The sequence below is a fragment of the Scyliorhinus torazame genome, chromosome 9 (assembly GCF_047496885.1).
Source record: "Scyliorhinus torazame isolate Kashiwa2021f chromosome 9, sScyTor2.1, whole genome shotgun sequence".
NCBI lineage: Eukaryota > Metazoa > Chordata > Chondrichthyes > Carcharhiniformes > Scyliorhinidae > Scyliorhinus > Scyliorhinus torazame.
The window spans coordinates 48,660,578-48,681,186 of record NC_092715.1 but is presented as its reverse complement, the minus strand read 5'-3'; the positions used below and the strand labels follow the sequence as shown (position 1 = coordinate 48,681,186).

Genomic DNA, 20,609 nt, shown 5'->3' with positions numbered 1-20,609 from the left:
TTGACACTCCAAGGGCATAAATATATATTCGGCAATGGTACCAAAGAAGATAGAACATAGAAAAATACAGCACAGAACAGGCCCTTCGGCCCACGATGTTGTGCCGAACCTTTGTCCTAGATTAATCATAGATTATCATTGAATTTACAGTGCAGAAGGAGGCCATTCGGCCCATTGAGTCTGCACCGGCTCTTGGAAAGAGCACCCTGCTTAAGCCCACACCTCAACCCAACACCAAGGGCAATTTTGGACACTAAGGGCAATTTATCATGGCCAATCCACCTAACCTGCACATCTTTGGACTGTGGGAGGAAACCGGAGCACCCGGAGGAAACCCACGCAGACACAGGGAGGATGTGCAGTCTCCACACAGACAGTGATCCAAGCCGGAATCGAACTGGGACCCTGGAGCTGTGAAGCAATTGTGCTACCCACAACGCTACCATGCTGCCCTTAAGAACAAATAAATCTACACTATACCATTTTACCGTAATCCACGTACCTATCCAATAGCTGCTTGAAGGTCCCTAATGTTTCCGACTCAACTACTTCCACAGGCAGTGCATTCCATGCCCCCACTACTCTCTGGGTAAAGAACCTACCTCTGATATCCCTCCTATATCTTCCACCTTTCACCTTAAATTTATGTCCCCTTGTAATGGTTTGTGCCACCCGGGGAAAAAGTCTCTGACTGTCTACTCTATCTATTCCCCTGATCATCTTATAAACCTCTATCAAGTCGCCCCTCATCCTTCTCTATTCTAATGAGAAAAGGCCTAGCATCCTCAACCTTTCCTCGTAAGACCTACTCTCCATTCCAATCAACATCCTGGTAAATCTCTTTTGCACCTTCTCCAAAGCTTCCACATCCTTCCTAAAATGAGGCGACCAGAACTATACACAGTACTCCAAATGTGGCCTTACCAAAGTTTTGTACAGCTGCATCATCACCTCACGGCTCTTAAATTCAATCCCTCTGTTAATGAACGCGAGCATACCATAGGCCTTTTTCACAGCTCTATCCACTTGAGTGGCAACTTTCAAAGATGTATGAACATAGACCCCAAGATCTCTCTGCTCCTCCACATTGCCAAGAACTCTACCGTTAACCCTGTATTCCGCATTCATATTTGTCCTTCCACAATGGACAATCACACTTTTCAGGGTTAAACTCCATCTGCCACTTCTCAGCCCAGCTCTGCATCCTATCTTTTCTCTTTGCAGCCGACAACAGCCCTCCTTACTATCCACAACTCCACCAATCTTTGTATCGTCTGCAAATTTACTGACCCACCCTTCAACTCCCTCATCCAAGTCATGAATGAAAATCACAAACAGCAGAGGACCCAGAACTGATCCCTGTGGTACGCCACTGGTAACTGGGATCCAGGCTGAATATTTGCCACCACTCTCTGACTTCTATCGGTTAGCCAGTTCGTTATCCAACTGGCCAAATTTCCCACTATCCCATGCCTCCTTACTTTCTGCAGAAGCCTACCATGGGGAACCTTATCAAATGCCTTACTAAAATCCATGTACACTACATCCACTGCTTTACCTTCATCCACATGCTTGGTCACCTCCTGAAAGAATTCAATAAGACTTGTAAGGCAAGACCTACCCCTCACAAATCCGTGCTGACTATCCCTTATCAAGCAGTGTCTTTCCAGATGCTCAGAAATCCTATCGTTCAGTACCCTTTCCATTACTTTGCCTACCACCGAAGTAAGACTAACTGGCCTGTAATTCCCAGGGTTATCCCTAGTCCCTTCTTTGAACAGGGGCACGACATTCGCCACTCTCCAACCCCTGGTACCACCCCTGTTGACAGTGAGGACGAAAAGATCATTGCCAAGGCTCTGCAATTTCATCTCTTGCTTCCCATAGAATCCTTGGATATATCCCGTCAGGCCCGGGGGACTTTCTATCCTCAAATTTTTCAAAATGCCCAACACATCTTCCTTCCTAACAAGTATTTCCTCGAGCTTACCAATCTGTTTCACACGGTCCTCTCCAACAATATCGCCCCTCTCATTCGTAAATACAGAAGAAAAGTACTTGTTCAAGACCTCTCCTATCTCTTCAGACTCAATGCACAATCTCCCGCTACTGTCCTTGATCGGACCTACCCTCGCTCTAGTCATTCTCATATTTCTCACATATGTGTAAAAGGCCTTGGGGGTTTCCTTGATCCTACCCACCAAAGATTGTTCATGCCCTCTCTTAGCTCTCCTAATCCCTTTCTTCAGTTCTCTCCTGGCTATCTTGTATCCCTCCAATGCCCTGTCTGAACCTTGTTTCCTCAGCCTTACATAAGTCTCCTTTTTCCTCTTAACAAGACATTCAACCTCTCTTGTCAACCATGGTTCCCTCACTCGACCATCTCTTCCCTGCCTGACAGGGACATAAGTATCAAGGACACGTAGTACCGGTTCCTTGAACAAGTTCCACATTTCACTTGTGACCTTCCCTGACAGCCTATGTTCCCAACTTATGCACCTCAATTCTTGTCTGACAACATTGTGTTTACCCTTCCCCCAATTGTAAACCTTGCCCTGTTGCATGCACCTATCCCTCTCCATTACTAAAGTGAAAGTCACAGAATTGTGGTCACTATCTCCAAAATGCTCCCCCACTAACAAATCTATCACTTGCCCTGGTTCATTACCAAGTACTAAATCCAATATTGCCCCTCCTCTGGTCGGACAATCTACATACTGGGTTAGAAAAGCTTCCTGGACACACTGCACAAACACCACCCCATCCAAACTATTTGATCTGAAGAGTTTCCACTCAATATTTGGGAAGTTAAAGTCACCCATGACTACTACCCTGTGACTTCTGCACCTTTCCAAAATCTGTTTCCCAATCTGTTCCTCCACATCTCTGCTACTATTGGGGGGCCTATAGAAAACTCCTAACAAGGTGACTGCTCCTTTCCTATTTCTGACTTCAACCCATACTACCTCAGTAGGGTGATACTCCTCAAACTGCCTTTCTGCAGCTGTTATACTATCTCTAATTAACAATGCCACCCCCCCACCTCTTTTACCACCCTCCCTAATCTTATTGAAACATCTATAACCAGGGACCTCCAACAACCATTTCTGCCCCTCTTCTATCCAGGTTTCCGTGATGGCCACCACATCGTAGTCCCAAGAACCGATCCATGCCTTAAGTTCACCCACCTTATTCCTGATGCTTCTTGCGTTGAAGTATACACACTTCAACCCATCTCCGTGTCTGCAAGTACTCTCCTTTGTCAATGTTCCCTTCCCCACTGCCTCATTACACGCTTTGGCGTCCTGAATATCGGCTACCTTAGTTGCTGGACTACAAATCCGGTTCCCATTCCCCTGATGGAGCGAATGAAGGTAAATAGAGCGAAGATCAGGCTCTGGAGCTGAATAGCCTACTGCTCCTCTTATGTTTCAGTTGCAATATTAAAAAAAACAGCAGGGAGATATTTTTGTGTGCATGATTTCAACTGAAACGGATGAGCAGCAAATTTAAATTAAGCAAATACACTTCTTGATTACCTTCTCTCACCAAAGGATGCCGAGGAATATGCCCAACCACAGACAATCGAAAGGGATTTGGGGAGGGGGGGGGGGGGGGGGGGGAGATGGGGTGAAATCTTGCATGACCAACATCTTTGGATTTGAGGTTGTGGGAACTCAAGTGGACCGTACCTAGCTTTCCAAAGGCGTTTGATAAAATTCCACACAAAAAGATTTCCAGTGAAGCTCAAATCCAAGATAAATAGTCAGAATGGATAAGAAACTGGCTAAGGATAACAAAATTAGATTCGTTTGTTAGAAGAGGGCGAATGGTGTGTTACAGAACTGAGTGGAGTGCCCAGGCTGTGGTATTGGGACCACAACTCTGAAAATACATCAATGACTTGAATTCAGAAGCTCAATTCACACACTAGTCAAATTTGAAAATGATACCAAACTAGGAAGAGCAGTGGAATCAAGGATGTGGCAAAAGGTTGACTGCCTCAACACTTCTAATCATACAGGGCATCAAAGCAAATCTCGCACTGGAGGAGAAGGCTCCACAAATACCTCCATCCTCAATGATGGAAGAGTGCAGGAGACAAGGCTGAAACAGCCCACAGAGAGACTAGAGAAGCAATTCTCCATAAGAGAAAAAGACTTTGACCCATTTTGGTTTCCAGGATGATGGGTCAACATTACAAATATAAATCCTACAAAAGAAGCAGCCGCGTATCACATGTGCATACCTGGTTTCAACCCTGCTGTGAGCTTCACATCTCTTGCAATGGTCGCCTCTTGTGACTGAACAGTAACTGTTAAGCAGTACATTTCATTGGTCAATGCAGGGGGTTCATGGCGCAGCTGCAACAATATTCTTGGAACTCGTGAAATCACCCTTCAATTGCAAAAAGAAAAGTTACAAAAAGGAGCCCATCACTGACATGAGTGACCATTGTAAGCTGCAAGTACCCACTCCAAAGCAGGGGTTCTACACAGAACACAGGCTACCCCAATCTCTAGATAAGACAAAGGGGCAAAATTAGGCCATTTGGCCCATTGAATCTGCTCCGCCATTCAATCATGTCTAATAGGTTTCTTATCCCCATTCTCCTGCCTTCTTCCCATAACCTCTGATTAATCAAGAATCTATCTATCCCAGTTTTAAAGACACTCTTGTGACTTGGCCCCCACAGCCTTCTGCGACAATGAGTTTTACAGATTCACCGCTCTCTGGCTGAAGAAATTCCTCTCCATCTCAGTTTTAAAGGATCGTCCCTTCAGTGTGAGACTGTGCCCTTGGTACTAGTGGAAACATCCTCTCCACGTTCATTCTACCTAGGTCCCTCGGTACTATGCAAGTTTCAATAAGATTCCCCCCTCATCCTGCTAAACTCCATAATCCTCAATCGCTCCTCATATGATAATTCCTTCATTCCGGAGATTATTTTTGTGAACCTCCTCTGGACCCTCTCCAAGACCAGCACTTCATTCCTTAGATACGAGGCCCAAAACTGCTCACAACACTCCAAATGGGGCCTGACCAGAGCCTTATACAGCCTCAGAAGTACATGCCTGCTCTTGTATTCTCGCCCTCTTGACATGAACGCTAACATTGCATTTGCCTTCCTAACTGCCAACTGAAGCTGCATGTTAATCTTAAGAGAATCCTGAACTAGGACTCCCCAAGTCCACTTGTGCTTTTGATTTCTGAAGCTTTTATCCCCATTTATAAAATAGTCTATGCCTCTAATCTTGCTACTAAAGTGACCCTTGATCCCTTTCGACCCAAGTGCCAAATCTAATTCCTTCTTGAAATTACATTATGTTTTTGCCTCAACTTTTTGTGGTAGTGAATCCCACAGATTTCACCACTCTCTGGGTGAAGAAATTTCTCCTCACCTCAGTCCTAAAAGGTTTACCCCTTATTCTCAAACTATGACCCCTAGTTCTGGACTCCCCCACCATCGGGAACGTTCTTTCTATATCTACCCTATCTAATCCTGTTAGAATTTAAGTTTCTACGAGATAGCCCTCACTCTTCTAAACGCACTGACACTTCTAAACCCCAATGAATATAATCCTCACCGATTGAGTCTCTCCTCATGTGACCATCTTAGATGGGATTCTCCTAGCTACAGCCACACAATACCTTCCACGTGAATTCTAATAAAATTGGCAAACTTTACATAAAAATGCCATCAGCCTCACAGTATTAACAATGTTTTGCTGACTAAGTTCTTAGAAGCTCGATTCACTGATCCATTGTTAAACCTTGCTGATCTAATAAAGACCCTGGCAATCAGATGAATAATGTTTGAAAAAGCATTTGGAAAGATACTTGCGTCAAATAACATAATAAAATGAGCATTTTAGCATGTTCCATATTCTGGTTTGCATGATGTTTGTGGGACAAAGGACAAAGTCCCTGATTTCACCGGACATCTGTTGAACTATCGACTCAAGAGTTCCGTGGTGCAACATGGGCCCTAATAACATCACTGGCCTATGTTCAGCTCTTGGGCAATGCACGCTGCCTGAATAGAACTCTCAAAAGCCAAAACCATTAACATCTTGCAGGAAGCATATTAACATATGCAGAGGACGTTACCGGATAGGAATATACAAAATAATAACGATAATAAGACCATAAGACATAGGAGTGGAAGTAAGGCCATTCGGCCCATCGAGTCCACTCCACCATTCAACTCCATTTACCCGCTCTCTCTCCAGAGCCCATAATTCCTCGAGAAATCAAGAATTTATCAACTTCTGTCTTAAAGACACTCAACGTCCCGGCCTCCACTGCCCTCTGTGGCAACAAATTCCACAGACCCACCACTCTCTGGCTGAAGAAATTTCTCCTCATCTCTGTTCTAAAGTGACTCCCTTTTATTCTAAGGCTGTGCCCCCGGGTCCTAGTCTCCCCTGCTAATGGAAACAACTTCCCTACATCCACCCTATCTAAGCCATTCATTATCTTGTAAGTTTCTATTAGATCTCCCCTCAACCGCCTAAACTCGAATGAATATAATCCCAGGATCCTCAGACGTTCATCGTATGTTAGGCCTACCATTCCTGGGATCATCCGTGTGAATCTCCGCTGGACCCGCTCCAGTGCCAGCATGTCCTTCCTGAGGTGTGGGGCCCAAAATTGCTCACAGTATTCTAAATGGGGCCTAACTAATGCTTTATAAAGCTTCAGAAGTACATCCCTGCTTTTATATTCCAAGCCTCTTGAGATGAATGACAACATTGCATTTGCTTTCTTAATTACGGACTCAACCTGCAAGTTTACCTTTAGAGAATCCTGGACTAGGACTCCCAAGTCCCTTTGCACTTCAGCATTATGAATTTTGTCACCGTTTAGAAAATAGTCCATGCCTCTATTCTTTTTTCCAAAGTGCAAGACCTCGCACTTGCCCACGTTGAATTTCATTAGCCATTTCTTGGACCACTCTCCTAAACTGTCTAAATCTTTCTGCAGCCTCCCCACCTCCTCCATACTACCTGCCCCTCCACCTATCTTTGTATCATCGGCAAACTTAGCCAGAATGCCCCCAGTCCCGTCATCTAGATCGTTAATATATAAAGAGAACAGCTGTGGCCCCAACACTGAACCCTGCGGGACACCACTCGTCACCGGTTGCCATTCCGAAAAAGAACCTTTTATCCCAACTCTCTGCCTTCTGCCTGACAGCCAATCGTCAATCCATGTTAGTACCTTGCCTCGAATACCATGGGCCCTTATTTTACTCAGCAGTCTCCCGTGAGGCACCTTATCAAAGGCCTTTTGGAAGTCAAGATAGATAACATCCATTGGCACTCCTTGGTCTAACCTATTTGTTATCTCTTCAAAGAACTCTAACAGGTTTGTCAGGCACGACCTCCCCTTACTAAATCCATGCTGACTTGTCCTAATCTGACCCTGCACTTCCAAGAATTTAGAAATCTCATCCTTAACAATGGATTCTAGAATCTTGCCAACAACCGAGGTTAGGCTAATTGGCCTATAATTTTCCATCTTTTTCCTTGTTCCCTTCTTGAACAGGGGGGTTACAACAGCGATTTTCCAATCCTCTGGGACTTTCCCTGACTCCAGTGACTTTTGAAAGATCATAACTAACGCCTCCACTATTTCTTCAGCTAGCTCCTTTAGAACTCTAGGATGTAGTCCATCTGGGCCCGGAGATTTATCAATTTTTAGACCTCTTAGTTTCTCTAGCACTTTCTCCTTTGTGATGGCTACCATATTCAACTCTGCCCCCTGACTCTCCGGAATTGTTGGGATATTACTCATGTCTTCTACCGTGAAGACTGACGCAATGTACTTATTTAGTTCCTCAGCTATTTCCTTGTCTTCCATCACAAAATTACCAGCGTCATTTTGGAGCAGCCCAATGTCAACTTCGAATATTCGCTTATTGTCACAAGTAGGCTTCAATGAAGTTACTGTGAAAAGCCCCTAGTCGCCACATTCCAGTTCCTGTTCGGGGAGGCTGGTATGGGAATTGAATCCGCGCTGCTGCCTTGTTCTGCATTACAAGCCAGCTATTTCGCTCAGTGTGCTAAACCAGCCCCAGAAATAAGAAACAGCAGCAGACGTACATCATACAACCTCTCTAGCCTGCTCTTTTACTCAATCATAAGAACATAAGAACTAGGAACAGGAGTAGGCCATCTGGCCCCTCAAGCCTGCTCTGCCATTTAATGAGATCATGGCTGATCTTTGTGGACTCAGCTCCACTCTCCGGCCCGTACACCATATCCCCGAATCCCTTTATTCTTTAGAAAGGTATCTATCTTTTTCTTAAAAACGTTTAAAGAAGGAGCCTCAACTGCTTCACTGGGCAAGGAATTCCAGAGATTCACAACCCTTTGGGTGAAGAAGTTCCTCCTAAACTCGGTCCTAAATCTACTTCCCCTTATTTTGAGGCTATGCCCCCTAGTTTTGCTTTCCCCGACCAGTGGAAATACATGGCTGATGTACTCCATAACTCCACTTTACCACCCACTCATTATTTTGTTGATTTACTAAAAGATCAAAAATCTTTCATTAGAGTGTACAAAGCACAAAAGATATTTCAATGGTTCAATTCAGAGTCCAATGTCTGTTATAAGTCACCAAAATAAATATTGCAAGAGTGTAGATACAAGAAAGTTGTTGACGGGTGTTAGAAGAAAATGACAAATTAAGAGCAGTTATCGAAAACTCACTGCGGGCATAGTCAGTATCTGGAAACTGCATCCCAGAGAGGAAGGCTGAAAAAAGTCTTACATTGTTAAATTTTCTCAAGAAATTTAAATGAAAAGCAGGATTGCCACTCATTATTCATTCAAGGGATGGGAGCTTCACTGGCTAGGTCAGCATTCATTGCTCATGAGGGTTTATGCGCATAGATCTTTGAAGGTGACAGGGTACATTGAGAGAGTAGTTAACAATGCAGGTGCGATCATGGCCTCCATAAATAGAGGTATAGAACATAGAACATAGAACAATACAGCGCAGTACAGGCCCTTCGGCCCACGATGTTGCACCGAAACAAAAGCCATCTAACCTACACTATGCCATTATCATCCATATGTTGATATGGTATTGAGTCCCTATGCAGGGAACCATTACAAAGCTCTAGTTAGGTGACAACTGGAGTGTTGCATCTAGCTCTGGTCACAACACTTTCTTTCTAATAGTCTTAATTTTAAAATGATAAAAATATCTCTCCCTCTTACAAAGGAAAATTCCATAGCAGGCTACTGGACTTACGAAGGACAATGTAGGCTATTTTCTTTGCCAATGACATGCTTCTGGGGGCTGGTTTAGCACAGTGGAGGGGCTGGTTTAGCACAGTGGGCCAAACAGCTGGCTTGTAATGCAGAACAAGAACAGCAGCGCGGGTTCAATTCCCATACTGGCCTCCCCGAACAGGCACCGGAATGTGGCGACTAGGGGCTTTTCACAGTAACTTCATTGAAGCCGACTTGTGACAATAAGCGAATATTATTATCTAGCACAGGCTCTGAAACAAGACCACTTAGGAATTGAAAAGATGGGGTTCACACCCACTTGTCCAGACAAGGGTCTGGTAGAATTTAACAAATGGTACCAAGCAGGAGATAAACGGGAAGGTGACTTCAGAGCTGAGCGATGTGCAGAGAAAGGGTAACCTCAGTGATTGGATAAATGGAATCGAACAAGTGATCAACACGAGATGCCCACCAGTCTCTAAGGTATATAAACAGGTGGTCGGGGAGGGAAACCATCAGACGTCTTATGATGAAAGATCAGAGGAGAGCTGTCCAACACTTTGGTTAACTCCAGAAAATTAAGGAGCAGTAGGGACAGCCACCAACAACAATTGGAGATCAGCATTCACACCATGTCAGTTTGTCTTCCAGGGTCAGTAGATACTTCTCACCTGTCACAGATATTATGTCTTTTCTATTTGGCTTATGCATCACACTTAAACTGCTTTAAAATCTCTTTTGACCATCATTTTTCAATAATGTTGTCCCCCCGGGACCAAATCTTACAGGAAGGATGCGAAAGTGCGAGAGAGGATTTACCAGAATTGTTCCAGGGAGGAGAGAATTTAGCTGTAGGGTTATGTTGGTGAAGCTAGGGCTGTTCAACTTGGAGCCATGGCGATAAAGGGAATTTTTGATAGAAGTGGACAAGATTAGAACAGGGTTAGATAAGGTAGACAAAGGACTAGGGGGATACAGATTTAATATTTTGATCAAGACATATGGAGCAGGGGGGGGGGGGGAGAGAGAAAGAGAGAATATGAGAATTTAAAAAAATGTTTTTAAAAGAACACTGTGCGTTAATGATCCTGAACCTGGATGTCCATGAGGATGTGATGGAAGTGGAGATGTTTAATGATTTCAAAATGATAGAGCAAGAGAATGGTCTGACTGGGTTGTTCAAGAAAGCGCTAGAATGCACTTAATTACTTTGGATGCTGGAATCTGAAACAAAAACAGAAAATACTGGACAATATCAGCAAGTGTGACCGCATCTGTGGAGAGAGAAGGGAGCTAACGTTTCGAGTCTGGGTGACTCTTTAGCAAAGCTGCTAGAATGGTTGACTGGTCTCCTCTGTGCCACAATAGGCCCTTACATTAAAGGCAGATCACGCCATCATTCCAGCAGCCTTTCTGCATAGGTAATATTAGAGGATCAATTGCTGGTTCTTCACTCTTTCTTTCTAGGTAAAAACATTTGCACAGACAAGATTGCTTTGCCTACAAAGTTGCCAAGGCAGCCTTCTAAAAAGATAAACATTCCTTCCAGGACTCAAACCAGATGGATTTTCTTGATGAGTAAAAGGCTCAGTAACATTTCACTGTCGCCCGATCCTCATTGTAGGAGTAAACCTTCCCATCAGAAACATTTTTTGTACAAGAATAGAAATTAGAGCTTTGCTTCTAACTGTCTGCATGCACTCTAAAGAAAATATGAAATACATTTAAATCCGGTTGATTTCCTCACTGTTCCATTAAACATTTATACGAATGGAGAAGAGAGGAAGATGTAAAACATTTGGAAACACTAATGCAGTTTCATGTTGAAGGCAAGGTGGGTATAGAGGGATAAGGGCCAAATGCGGGCAATTGAGTCCAGCTTAGTGATAAAAAGTGGGCGGCATGGACAAGTTGGGTCGAAGGGCTTGTTTCCATGCTGTTAACCTCTATGAATCTATAAGTTTAAAACATGCACACTGATGTCAGCATGAAACTTAAACTTCATTTTATTCCAAATGTATTCAGGATAAGGATCGTGCTAAGTATCTCCTTGAGTGACCTACTCTAGGGGAGCAACTGTAGATTACACTACTGGTCTTTGCCTCTGATATAGCAATAGTTATTAACATCAAACTGTGAATAGCGGACTTTCACTGGAGTAATCGCATTAAACAAATTAATTGTTTCTTGTACTCACATGGTGCTCGCCTGTAATGTAACACTGTCCCAACATACTTCATTGTCAGGCAACTTTGGTCGTCGCTTAAAGGATCGAGTGGCCTGCAAGGCCTCCTGGCACGATGCAGCATCTCCTCCTCCACCCCTCCAGTTCAAAATCACACATCTGCCAGTATCACTACCGAGGACCAGGTCTACCGAAGTAATCTAATAGTACAGACAGAAGAAACAGTGCCAAATTCTGATAGGAGATACCTGTTCAGCAAATATTGCCCATGAAGATTTTTGGGATGCTTTACAGCAAAAGTCAATCCAATCAATCTTGTTAATTTTCAGATATACCGGTGACCAATTGCTGTCAAAATATACAGGGTTTTTAACAGTCTGTAAATGTTTTTAATAAACTAAACACAGAAAAAGAGAACATTTCACCATAGATGCGAGAAAATATTTTGCGATGTAATAGTGTCATTGTACCAGTATATAGTTCTTTTTATTTGGAATTGAATCACAGATTTTTACAGCATAGGAGGCCATTGTGTCTGCACCAACTCCTGAAAGAGCTACCTAGCTAGTCCCATTCTCCAGCCCTATCTCCAGAGCCCTCTAAATTCATCACTTTCAAATATATATCCAGCTCTCTTTTGAAACCACCTATGGAATCCACCTCCATCACTCGCCCAGACAGCACATTCCAAATCCCAACAACTCTCGGAGTAAAGACGTTTCTCCTCATCTCACACCTAGCTCTCTTGCTGACCATTTTGAAATTGTGACCCCGTAGTCACTGAAATACCAACTAGTGGAAAAAGAATATCCTTCTTTACCTTGGGAAAATTGTTCAGAATTTTGAAAACCTCAATAAGGTCACCCTTTAATCTTCTCTGCTCCAAGGAGAGCGAGCCCAATTTCTCCAATCTTTCCTTGTCTCTAAAATTACTCATTCCTGGTATCATTCTAGGAAATCTCCTCTGTACTCTCTCTGTGGCTTTAACATCCTTCCTTGTACAAGACGCCCAGAATGGAACACAATATTCCAAATGTGGTCTAGCCAATTGTTTGTAGAGGTATAGCATCACTTTCTTGCTTTTATACTCTGTGCCTCGATTTATAAACTACAAAGCCTTCTTAACGACTTGCCTTGCCACCTTCAGAGAATTATGCACTTGAAGCCCAAGGTCCCTCCACTCCTGCACTGCCCTCATTGAGCCTGTATTGTCTCCCCATTTTTCTTCCACCAAAATGCATTATCTCAGTTTTCTCTGCATTGAAGTTCACCTGCCAGATGTCTGACCATTTGGCCAACTTGTCAATGTCCCTCAAGTCGCTCAGCATCATCCTCACAATTCACTATTTCCCCAAGCTTAATATCTACAAATGTAGAGATTTTGCCCTCAATACCCATCTCTAAATCATTTATATAATTCAGAAAAAGCAAGGGTCTCAAAACTGAGCGCTGGGGAACACGACTTTCAACTCATCTCCAGTCTGTGAAATGCCCATCTATACCTACATCCTGTTTCTTACCTCTTAGCCAACATCAAATCCATTTACACTACCTTTTTTCAGGAAGCAGGAATATTTTAAACTGGTAAATAAATAAATAAATTACCTCCACTTTCTTTCCAACATCTTCAGTCCTGGCAACAAACTTGAATACATACTGCCTGGTTTTTCCAGGAACTAAACACATGGTCCCCTGTGATGAAGCTTCTAAGATGTCAGACGTTTGATAGGTTTCTTCTACCACACAGTGCTGGTTGTACTCCTTAAGGAAAAGTAAGTTAATAATAAAAGAAATGGCGATTGCAATCAGGTCCACTTACCTACCAAGAACACAGAAACATACACTACAGAGTGATTATAACGTATAACCCACTTCTCCAAGGCGTAATTGATGTGCCGAGCATTGGTGTTTTTAAGGGAAATCTAGATAACCGCAAGGGAGAGGGAATAAAAGGATTATATTGACGGGGTAAGATGAACAGGAGGTTCATGTGGAGCATAAACACTGGTGTGAACCAGCTGGGCCGAATGGCCTGTTCAATAAATAATCTTTTATTGTCACTTTCTGGGCTGTAAATTCTATTCTATGTAGAATTTATGTTTGCCCAATATAGAGTGCACATAAAGGGATACATAGCACCACGCTACGTTCAGAGAGCAGGTACGTGAGGAAAATCCAAAATAAACAGAAATATACCAGACAGTCAATACTTGCAATGAAGAAACAAGGCCGATTAATATTTTGGGTGTATAGCCTTTCATTACAGTTCCAGCAATTTCCATTTCAGTTCCAGAGACCTGGGGCGAAATTCTCCCCCAACGGCGCGATGTCCGCCGACTGGCGCCAAAAACGGCGCCAATCAGACGGGCATCGCGCCGGCCCAAAGGTGCGGAATGCTCCACATCTTTGGGGGCCAAGCCCCAACATTGAGGGGCTAGGCCGACGCCGGAGGGATTTCCGCCCCGCCAGCTGGCAGAAATGGCGTTTGTTGCACCACCAGCTGGCGGAAATGGCGTTTGGTGCCCCGCCAGCTGGCGCGGAAATGCGGCGCATGCGGGAGGCAGCGGCCGCCGACAGTTTCCCGCGCATGCGCAGTGGGGAGAGCCTCTTCCGCCTCCGCCACGGCCTCCACCAAAGGCCCGCCCACGGATCGGTGGGCCCCGATCGCGGGCCAGGCCACCGTGGGGGCACCCCCCGGGGTCAGATCGCCCCACGTCCCCCCCAGGACCCCGCCCACGCCGCCTGGTCCCGCCGGTAAATACCAGCTTTGATTTACGCCGGCGGGACAGGCAATTTCTGGGCGGGACTTCGGCCCATCCGGGCCGGAGAATTGAGCTGGGGGTCCCGCCAACCGGCGCGGCCCGATTCCCGCCCCCGCCCAATCTCCGGTACCGGAAACTTCGGCGGGGGCGTGATTCACGGCGGCCAACGGCCAATCTCCGACCCGGCGGGGGCTCGGAGAATGACTCCCCTGAGGCACAGATAGTCAGAGTCAAAGCCTAGGAGCACTATTCCACCCACTGCCACCCCCTGAAAAATGCAAATGGGGATATTTAGAAGCTTACCAAGGTAAAAACAATGCAGCTTACCAATAGGACTCCCCGTTCTTAACTATTTAGGACCACCCTACTCATTGAGGGTTATCAGCAGCAGACTGGGAGGGATCCTGGAGCATACCATCTCTCCAGATCGTAACTGCCAGCAATTAGGGTTTGAAGTCAGTATTTCACCAGTTAAACTTTATCCACATCTGTCATGTGGGAGTACCTTTAAGAAATGGGTGTTTATAAATGGGTATGTATATAAATATCTGTAGTGAGAGCACCTTTAAGAAATGGGTGTTTACGACTGCAGTGATGTCAGAGAGTTGGTGGAGCTGGGCTGTGTCAGCTATTTACTTTCGTTTTAGGCTGTTTGCTGTAGGGTGTGTTTCAGTTTAGCTTTCAGTGTGGGAGCTGAAGCCAGAGAGAGCAGCTGTACTGTTGATCTCCATGCCATCAAAAGACTATCTCTTCATCATTTGGTGAATTCAGAATTATAAATGTTTTCAGTAGTGACTTTAACCTGATGTGCTTTGTTTTTAAGTCGGATGGATGTTAAAAAGGAAAGCTTAAAGGCTTACTTAGTGTTGTAGTCTTTGGGGGTTGTATTTGAATTAATGGTTGCTAAGATGTTCACTGTATATTTTAAAAAGGTTAACTTGAGTTCATAGAATAAACATTGTTTTGCTTTAAAAAATACTTTTCCATTTCTGCTCTACCACACCTGCAGAGTGGGCTGTGTGCTCTCCATACCACAATCTATTAAAAGTTGTGGGTCAGGTGAACTCCATGATACACTTTGGGGTTCTCTAAACCCTGGCCCATAACACATCGGGGGCTCATCCGGGATAAAAGTCGATCTATTGGATTGGCTCAGTGAACTTAAAGACAGTGAGAGGATGAGCATATTGTGGTTGTATATCAGGTGTGGTATTCTAGTTTAAGTAGGGAGTGAGTTGTGGACAATGGCTCTTTCAGAGGCTCTGAAGTTTTTGGGGGTGGAGACGGTCACACGCAGTACCTTACGGACAGAGACTAAAAGCAGACTGTTAGATTTGGCAAAGACATTGCAGTTAACTACCTGAGAAAATGCAAAAAGATGAGGTTATTATGGCGGTGGCTAAGCATTTAAAGTTGCCCTGAGATACAGTTTGACTCATTGGAAATGGCAAAAATTCAGTTGCAAATTAAACAAATGGAACATGAGAAAGACTTAAAGCAGCTTGAATACGAAAAAGAGAGAGAGAGGAAAAAGAAAGAGAAAGAGAGAGAGAGGAAAAAGAGAGAGAAGAAAGGAAAACAGAAAGAATAGCCCTAGCAGAACAAAAAGAAAGAGAAAGGGAGATACAGATCAGGGAAAAAGATAAAGAGAGAGAGTTTGAACTTCAGAAAATGGCCATGACACATGACAGTCAGTTAAAATTGGCAGGCGTAAAGGGAAACGTACAGTGTATTGATAGTGATGAGGATAGTGAGAAAGAGCATCAAATTCGAAGGCTTGGTGGGGATCTATTTAAATATGCCCAAGCATTGCTAAGATTTGATGAGAAGGAGGTAGAAGCCTTTTTCATTTCATTTGAGAAGGTAGTTAAACAAATGAAATGGCCACAGGACATGTGGGTATTGCTGATTAAAACAAAGTTGGTAGGTAGGGCTAGTGAGGTGTATGCATCACTATCAGTGGAGGTATCTGGGTCGTATGAGGAGGAGAAAAAATCCATCTTAGGTGCATATGAATTAGTGCCTGAAGCCTACAGACAAAGGTTTAGAAATTTAAGGAAAGAATTTGGTCAAACATACATGGAGTTTGAAAGGACCAGAGTAATTTTGATAGGTGGATAAGGGCTTTGAAAATAGACCAAACGTATGATGCTCTCAGAGAAATTATATTTTTGGAGGAGTTTAAAAACTCAATTCCTGGTGTAGTGAGAATTCATGTGGAAGAGCAGAGGGTTAAAACTGCGAGGTTAGCAACAGAAATGGCTGATGATTATGAATTAGTTCATAAATCAAAGCTTGGTTTCCGATATCAGTTTCAGTCTGTGAGAGATAGAAACCGGGGACATGAGAAATACTCAAATGGTAAAGGTAAAGGTGATCTGATGGGAGATAATAAGGAGAGTGTACCTCAGATTAAAAAAGAAATCCAAGAGGGTGGAAGAGACATGAAAAGTTTCAAATGTTTTCACTGTAATTAAACAGGCCATGTAATGTCACAGTGTTGGTGGTTGAAGAAAAGCACTGGGAAGGCTGATGTGGTAAAACAGGATAAGACAGTAGGGGTTCTTAAAGTGTAAAGGAAAGTCCAAGTGAAGCGAAGGAGCTGCAAAAGATTGTAGTACAACCTGATCAAGAGATGATTGATAAGAAGGTGCCAGATCTCTTTAAAGAATTTACTTGTGTGGGTAAAGTTTACTCATGTGTATCAGGAGGAGCAGGTAAAGAAGTCACAATTTTAAGACATACGGGAGCTACTCAATCCTTAATGGTAAGAGATGAGGAGTTATGTAGTTTGGGAAGATTGTTGCCAGAAAGATGGTAATATGTGGAACTCAGGGTGAGAGGAGTAGTGTTCAATTATATAAGGTAAGGTTGGAAAGTCCAGTGGAGAGTGGTGAAGTGGTAGTAGGAGTAATAGAGAAACTATATTGTCCAGGAATACAGTTTATCTTGGGTAATGCTATAGCTGGATCGCAGGTGGGAGTGATGCCTACTGTGGTTGCTAAGCCAGTGGAGAATCAGACAACTGAAGTGTTGAAGGACGAATGTCCTGGGATTTTTCCGGATTGTGTAGTAACAAGGTCGCAAAGTCACAGGTTAAGACAAGAGAATAAATCAAAGATTGAAGATGAAGTGGAAGTGCAATAATCAGAAATGATTTTTGATCAGATGGTTGGAAAAGAACAAGAACAGGTGGAGGGTGAGGCGGATATTTTTAGTTCAGGAAAATTGGCAGAGTTACAACAGAAAGATACAGAAATAAAACGGATGTATCAGAAAGCATATACGGAAGAGGAATCTGAGAGTATACCAGAGTGTTATTACCGTAAAAGTAATGTCTTGATGAGAAAATGGAGACCTTTACATATGCAGGCGGATGACAAGTGGGCAGAATTTCATCAAGTAGTATTGCCGGTAGGGTATAGAAAGGAGGTGTTGCGAGTTGCACATGAGGTACCAGTGGAAGGTCATTTGGGAATAAGGAAAACTCAAGCTAAAATCCAGAAACATTTTTATTGGCCTGGACTACATAAAGATGTAGTTAAATTTTGTCAAACATGTCAAGTGATAGGGAAACCTCAAGCAGTGATAAAACCAGAGCCCTTAATACCCATTCCAGCATTTGAGGAACCTTTTACAAGGATCCTAATTAATTGCGTAGGACCGCTTCCGAAAATGAAAAGTGGGAATCAATATCCTTTGACTATAATGGATGTGTCTACTAGGTTTCCAGAGGCCATTCCAGTGCGTAATATTACAGCTCAAAAGATTGTGGAGGAGTCACTTAAATTCTTTACTAGATATGGACTACCCACAGAAATATAATTGGATCAAGGATCAAATTTTACCTCCAGGTTATTCAAAGAAGTTATGGATAGTTTAGGAATAAAACAATTTAAATCAACTGCGTACCATCCAGAATCGCAGGAAGCGTTCGAAAGGTGGCATCAGACATTAAAGACAATATTGAGGGCTTATTGTCAAGATTATCCAGAGGATTGGGATAAAGGAATTCCACTCGTGCTGTTTGCAATTAGGGATGCACCTAATGAGTCAACCAAATGTAGTCCTTTTGAACAAATTTTTGGTCATGAGGTAAGAGGACCACTTAAATTGATTCAGGAAAAATTGGTCAGTGAGAAATCGGAAATTACATTATTTGATTAAGTGTCAAATTTTAGGGAACGATTAAATAGAGCAGGTGAATTGGCTGGACAACATTTAAAAGTTGCACAACATGTGATGAAACGGGTCGCGGACAAGAAATCCAAAGTTCGTAGGTTTCCCAGTGGAGATAAAGCTTTAGTGTTGTTACCAGTGGTAGGTGAACCTTTAAAAGCTAGGTTTTGTGGACCTTATCAGATTGAAAGGAAATTAACTGAGGTGAATTGTGGTAAAAACACCAGATAGAAGGAAGACTCACCGAGTGTGTCATGTGAATATGCTTAAAAGGTACTTTGAAAGGGAAGGAGAGAAAAAGGAGGAGGTTTTAATGATTCTAACTCAAAGTGACGAACCAAATCCAGATGACTGTGAATTTGACGTAACTCCAATTAAATTGGAAAGAGGTTTTCTTAAAAATTGGGATAAATTGTTGAGTTACTTTCCAGAGGAAAAACGGACTGGCCTGAACGAGTTATTGATATCACGTGGGCAAATTTGTGGAGATAAATTGGGAAGTACTAAAATGGCTATACATGATGTAGATGTGGGAAATGCTGTTCCAATCAAACAACATTCATATAGACTTAACCCTTTAAAATTGGCACAGGTTAACAAAGAGATTGAGAGTATGCTTAAAAATGGCATAATTGAAGTGGGTTGCAGCCAATGGAGCTCACCCATAGTGATGGTACCTAACCCAGACGGTACCCAACGGTGTGTGTGGACTTTAGAAAGGTTAATGCAGTTAAAAGAATGGACTCTTAGCCTATCCCACGTTTGGAGGATTGCATTGAGAAAGTGGGACAATCAACTTTTATTTCCAAACTGGATTTACTTAAAGGTTACTGGCAGGTACCTTTATCCGAAAGGGCGAAGGGGATTTCAGCTTTTGTGATTCCAGATGGTATATAATGATTCAAAGTTATGCCATTTGGCATGAAAAACGCCCTAGCCACATTTCAACGGTTAACTAACAAATTTGGTTCTGGATTACCCAATTGTGCAGTATACATCGACGATCTGGTAATTTTCAGCCAGACATGGAAAGAACATTTAAAACATCTGATGGAGTTATTCGATCAACTTCAGGAGGCGGGATAAACCTAGCCAAAAGTGAATTTGGAAAAGCCCAAGTCACTTTCCTTGGCCATACAATCAGACAGGGTCGAATTCACATGGGATGTGAAACCAACAGTTATTGAGGTGTTTTCAATACCCTCAAGACGAAGGGAAATATACGATTTCTTGGCATGAGTGGATTTGATCGAACATTTGTGCAAATGTTTTATAGCGCGATTGCTCCACTGATGGACTTGCTGAAGAAACATGGAAAATTTCAGTGGACAGCGGACTTTCAACAGGCATTTGACTGCCTGAAAGCTGTGATAACCAATGCTCCTGTGTTGGAGAATTGCAAGGGACTCTGTGATCAGATTGAACTAAAGTATCTGACTTTAAAGAGAAATGCCGAGGCGTAGAGAAATGGAAGGATCGTGCAGAGACCTTCCTGTTCAAAGAGACTGTCAATCGAGAAGGAGTTTCAGTTGAAGGAAGAAGAACGAAAAAAATGGACTATATAATTATACCTGTTTGCATGTGTTGTTTTTTTTTTAAACGAAAAAGTATATTTACTATGTGCATTTCTTAAAGAATGGTGAAAAGGTGAAAAATGAAGCCATCTTGAAGTTGATGGTTTATTTTTTTTACTTGGGGGGAGGTGTCATGTGGGAGTACCTTTAAGAAATGGGTGTTTATAAATGGGCATGTATATAAATATCTGGAGTGAGAGTACCTTTAAGAAATGGATGTTTACTGCTGTAGTGATGTAAGAGAGTGGATGGAGCTGGGCTGTCTGTCAGCTTTTTACTTTCGTTTTAGGCTGTTTGCTGCAGGGCGTGTTTTAGTTTCATTTTCAGTGTGGGAGCTGAAGCCAGACAGAGCAGCTATACTGTTGATCTCTCTGCCATCAAAAGACTATCACTTGATCATTTGGTGAATTCAGAATTATAAATGTTTTCAGTCGTGACTTTAACCTGATGTCCTTCTGATAAAGGTTTTGTTTTTAAGTCATATGCATGTTAAAAAGGAAAGCTTAACCGTTTACTTAGTGTTGTAGTCTTTGGGGGTTGTATTTGAATTAGTGGTTGCTAAGATGGTCACTGCATGTTTTAAAAAGGTTAATTTGAGTTCATAGAATAAACATTGTTTTGCTTTAAAAAATATTTTTCCATTTCTGCTCTACCACACCTGGAG

At 42.9% G+C, this 20,609-nt stretch overlaps 1 protein-coding gene and 1 long non-coding RNA gene across 3 annotated transcripts in view; one reads left to right on the top strand and one right to left on the bottom strand.

The window, feature by feature from the left end:
* LOC140429179 (uncharacterized) overlaps positions 1-20,445 on the top strand; it is a 41,521-nt gene extending 21,076 nt beyond the window's left edge. Inside the window, exon 3 of the long non-coding RNA XR_011949006.1 lies at positions 19,648-20,445. This is a non-coding gene — a long non-coding RNA (uncharacterized lncRNA). The remainder of the gene's footprint in view (positions 1-19,647) is intronic.
* trappc11 (trafficking protein particle complex subunit 11) overlaps positions 1-20,609 on the bottom strand; it is a 110,496-nt gene that overhangs the window by 27,056 nt on the left and 62,831 nt on the right. For both annotated transcript variants that reach the window (XM_072515848.1, XM_072515847.1), the window contains exons 19-21: positions 13,036-13,191; positions 11,443-11,630; positions 4,250-4,398 (exon numbers count right to left, since the gene is read on the bottom strand). In XM_072515848.1, coding sequence (XP_072371949.1) covers positions 4,250-4,398; positions 11,443-11,630; positions 13,036-13,191 — 493 coding nt within the window. The remainder of the gene's footprint in view (positions 1-4,249; positions 4,399-11,442; positions 11,631-13,035; positions 13,192-20,609) is intronic.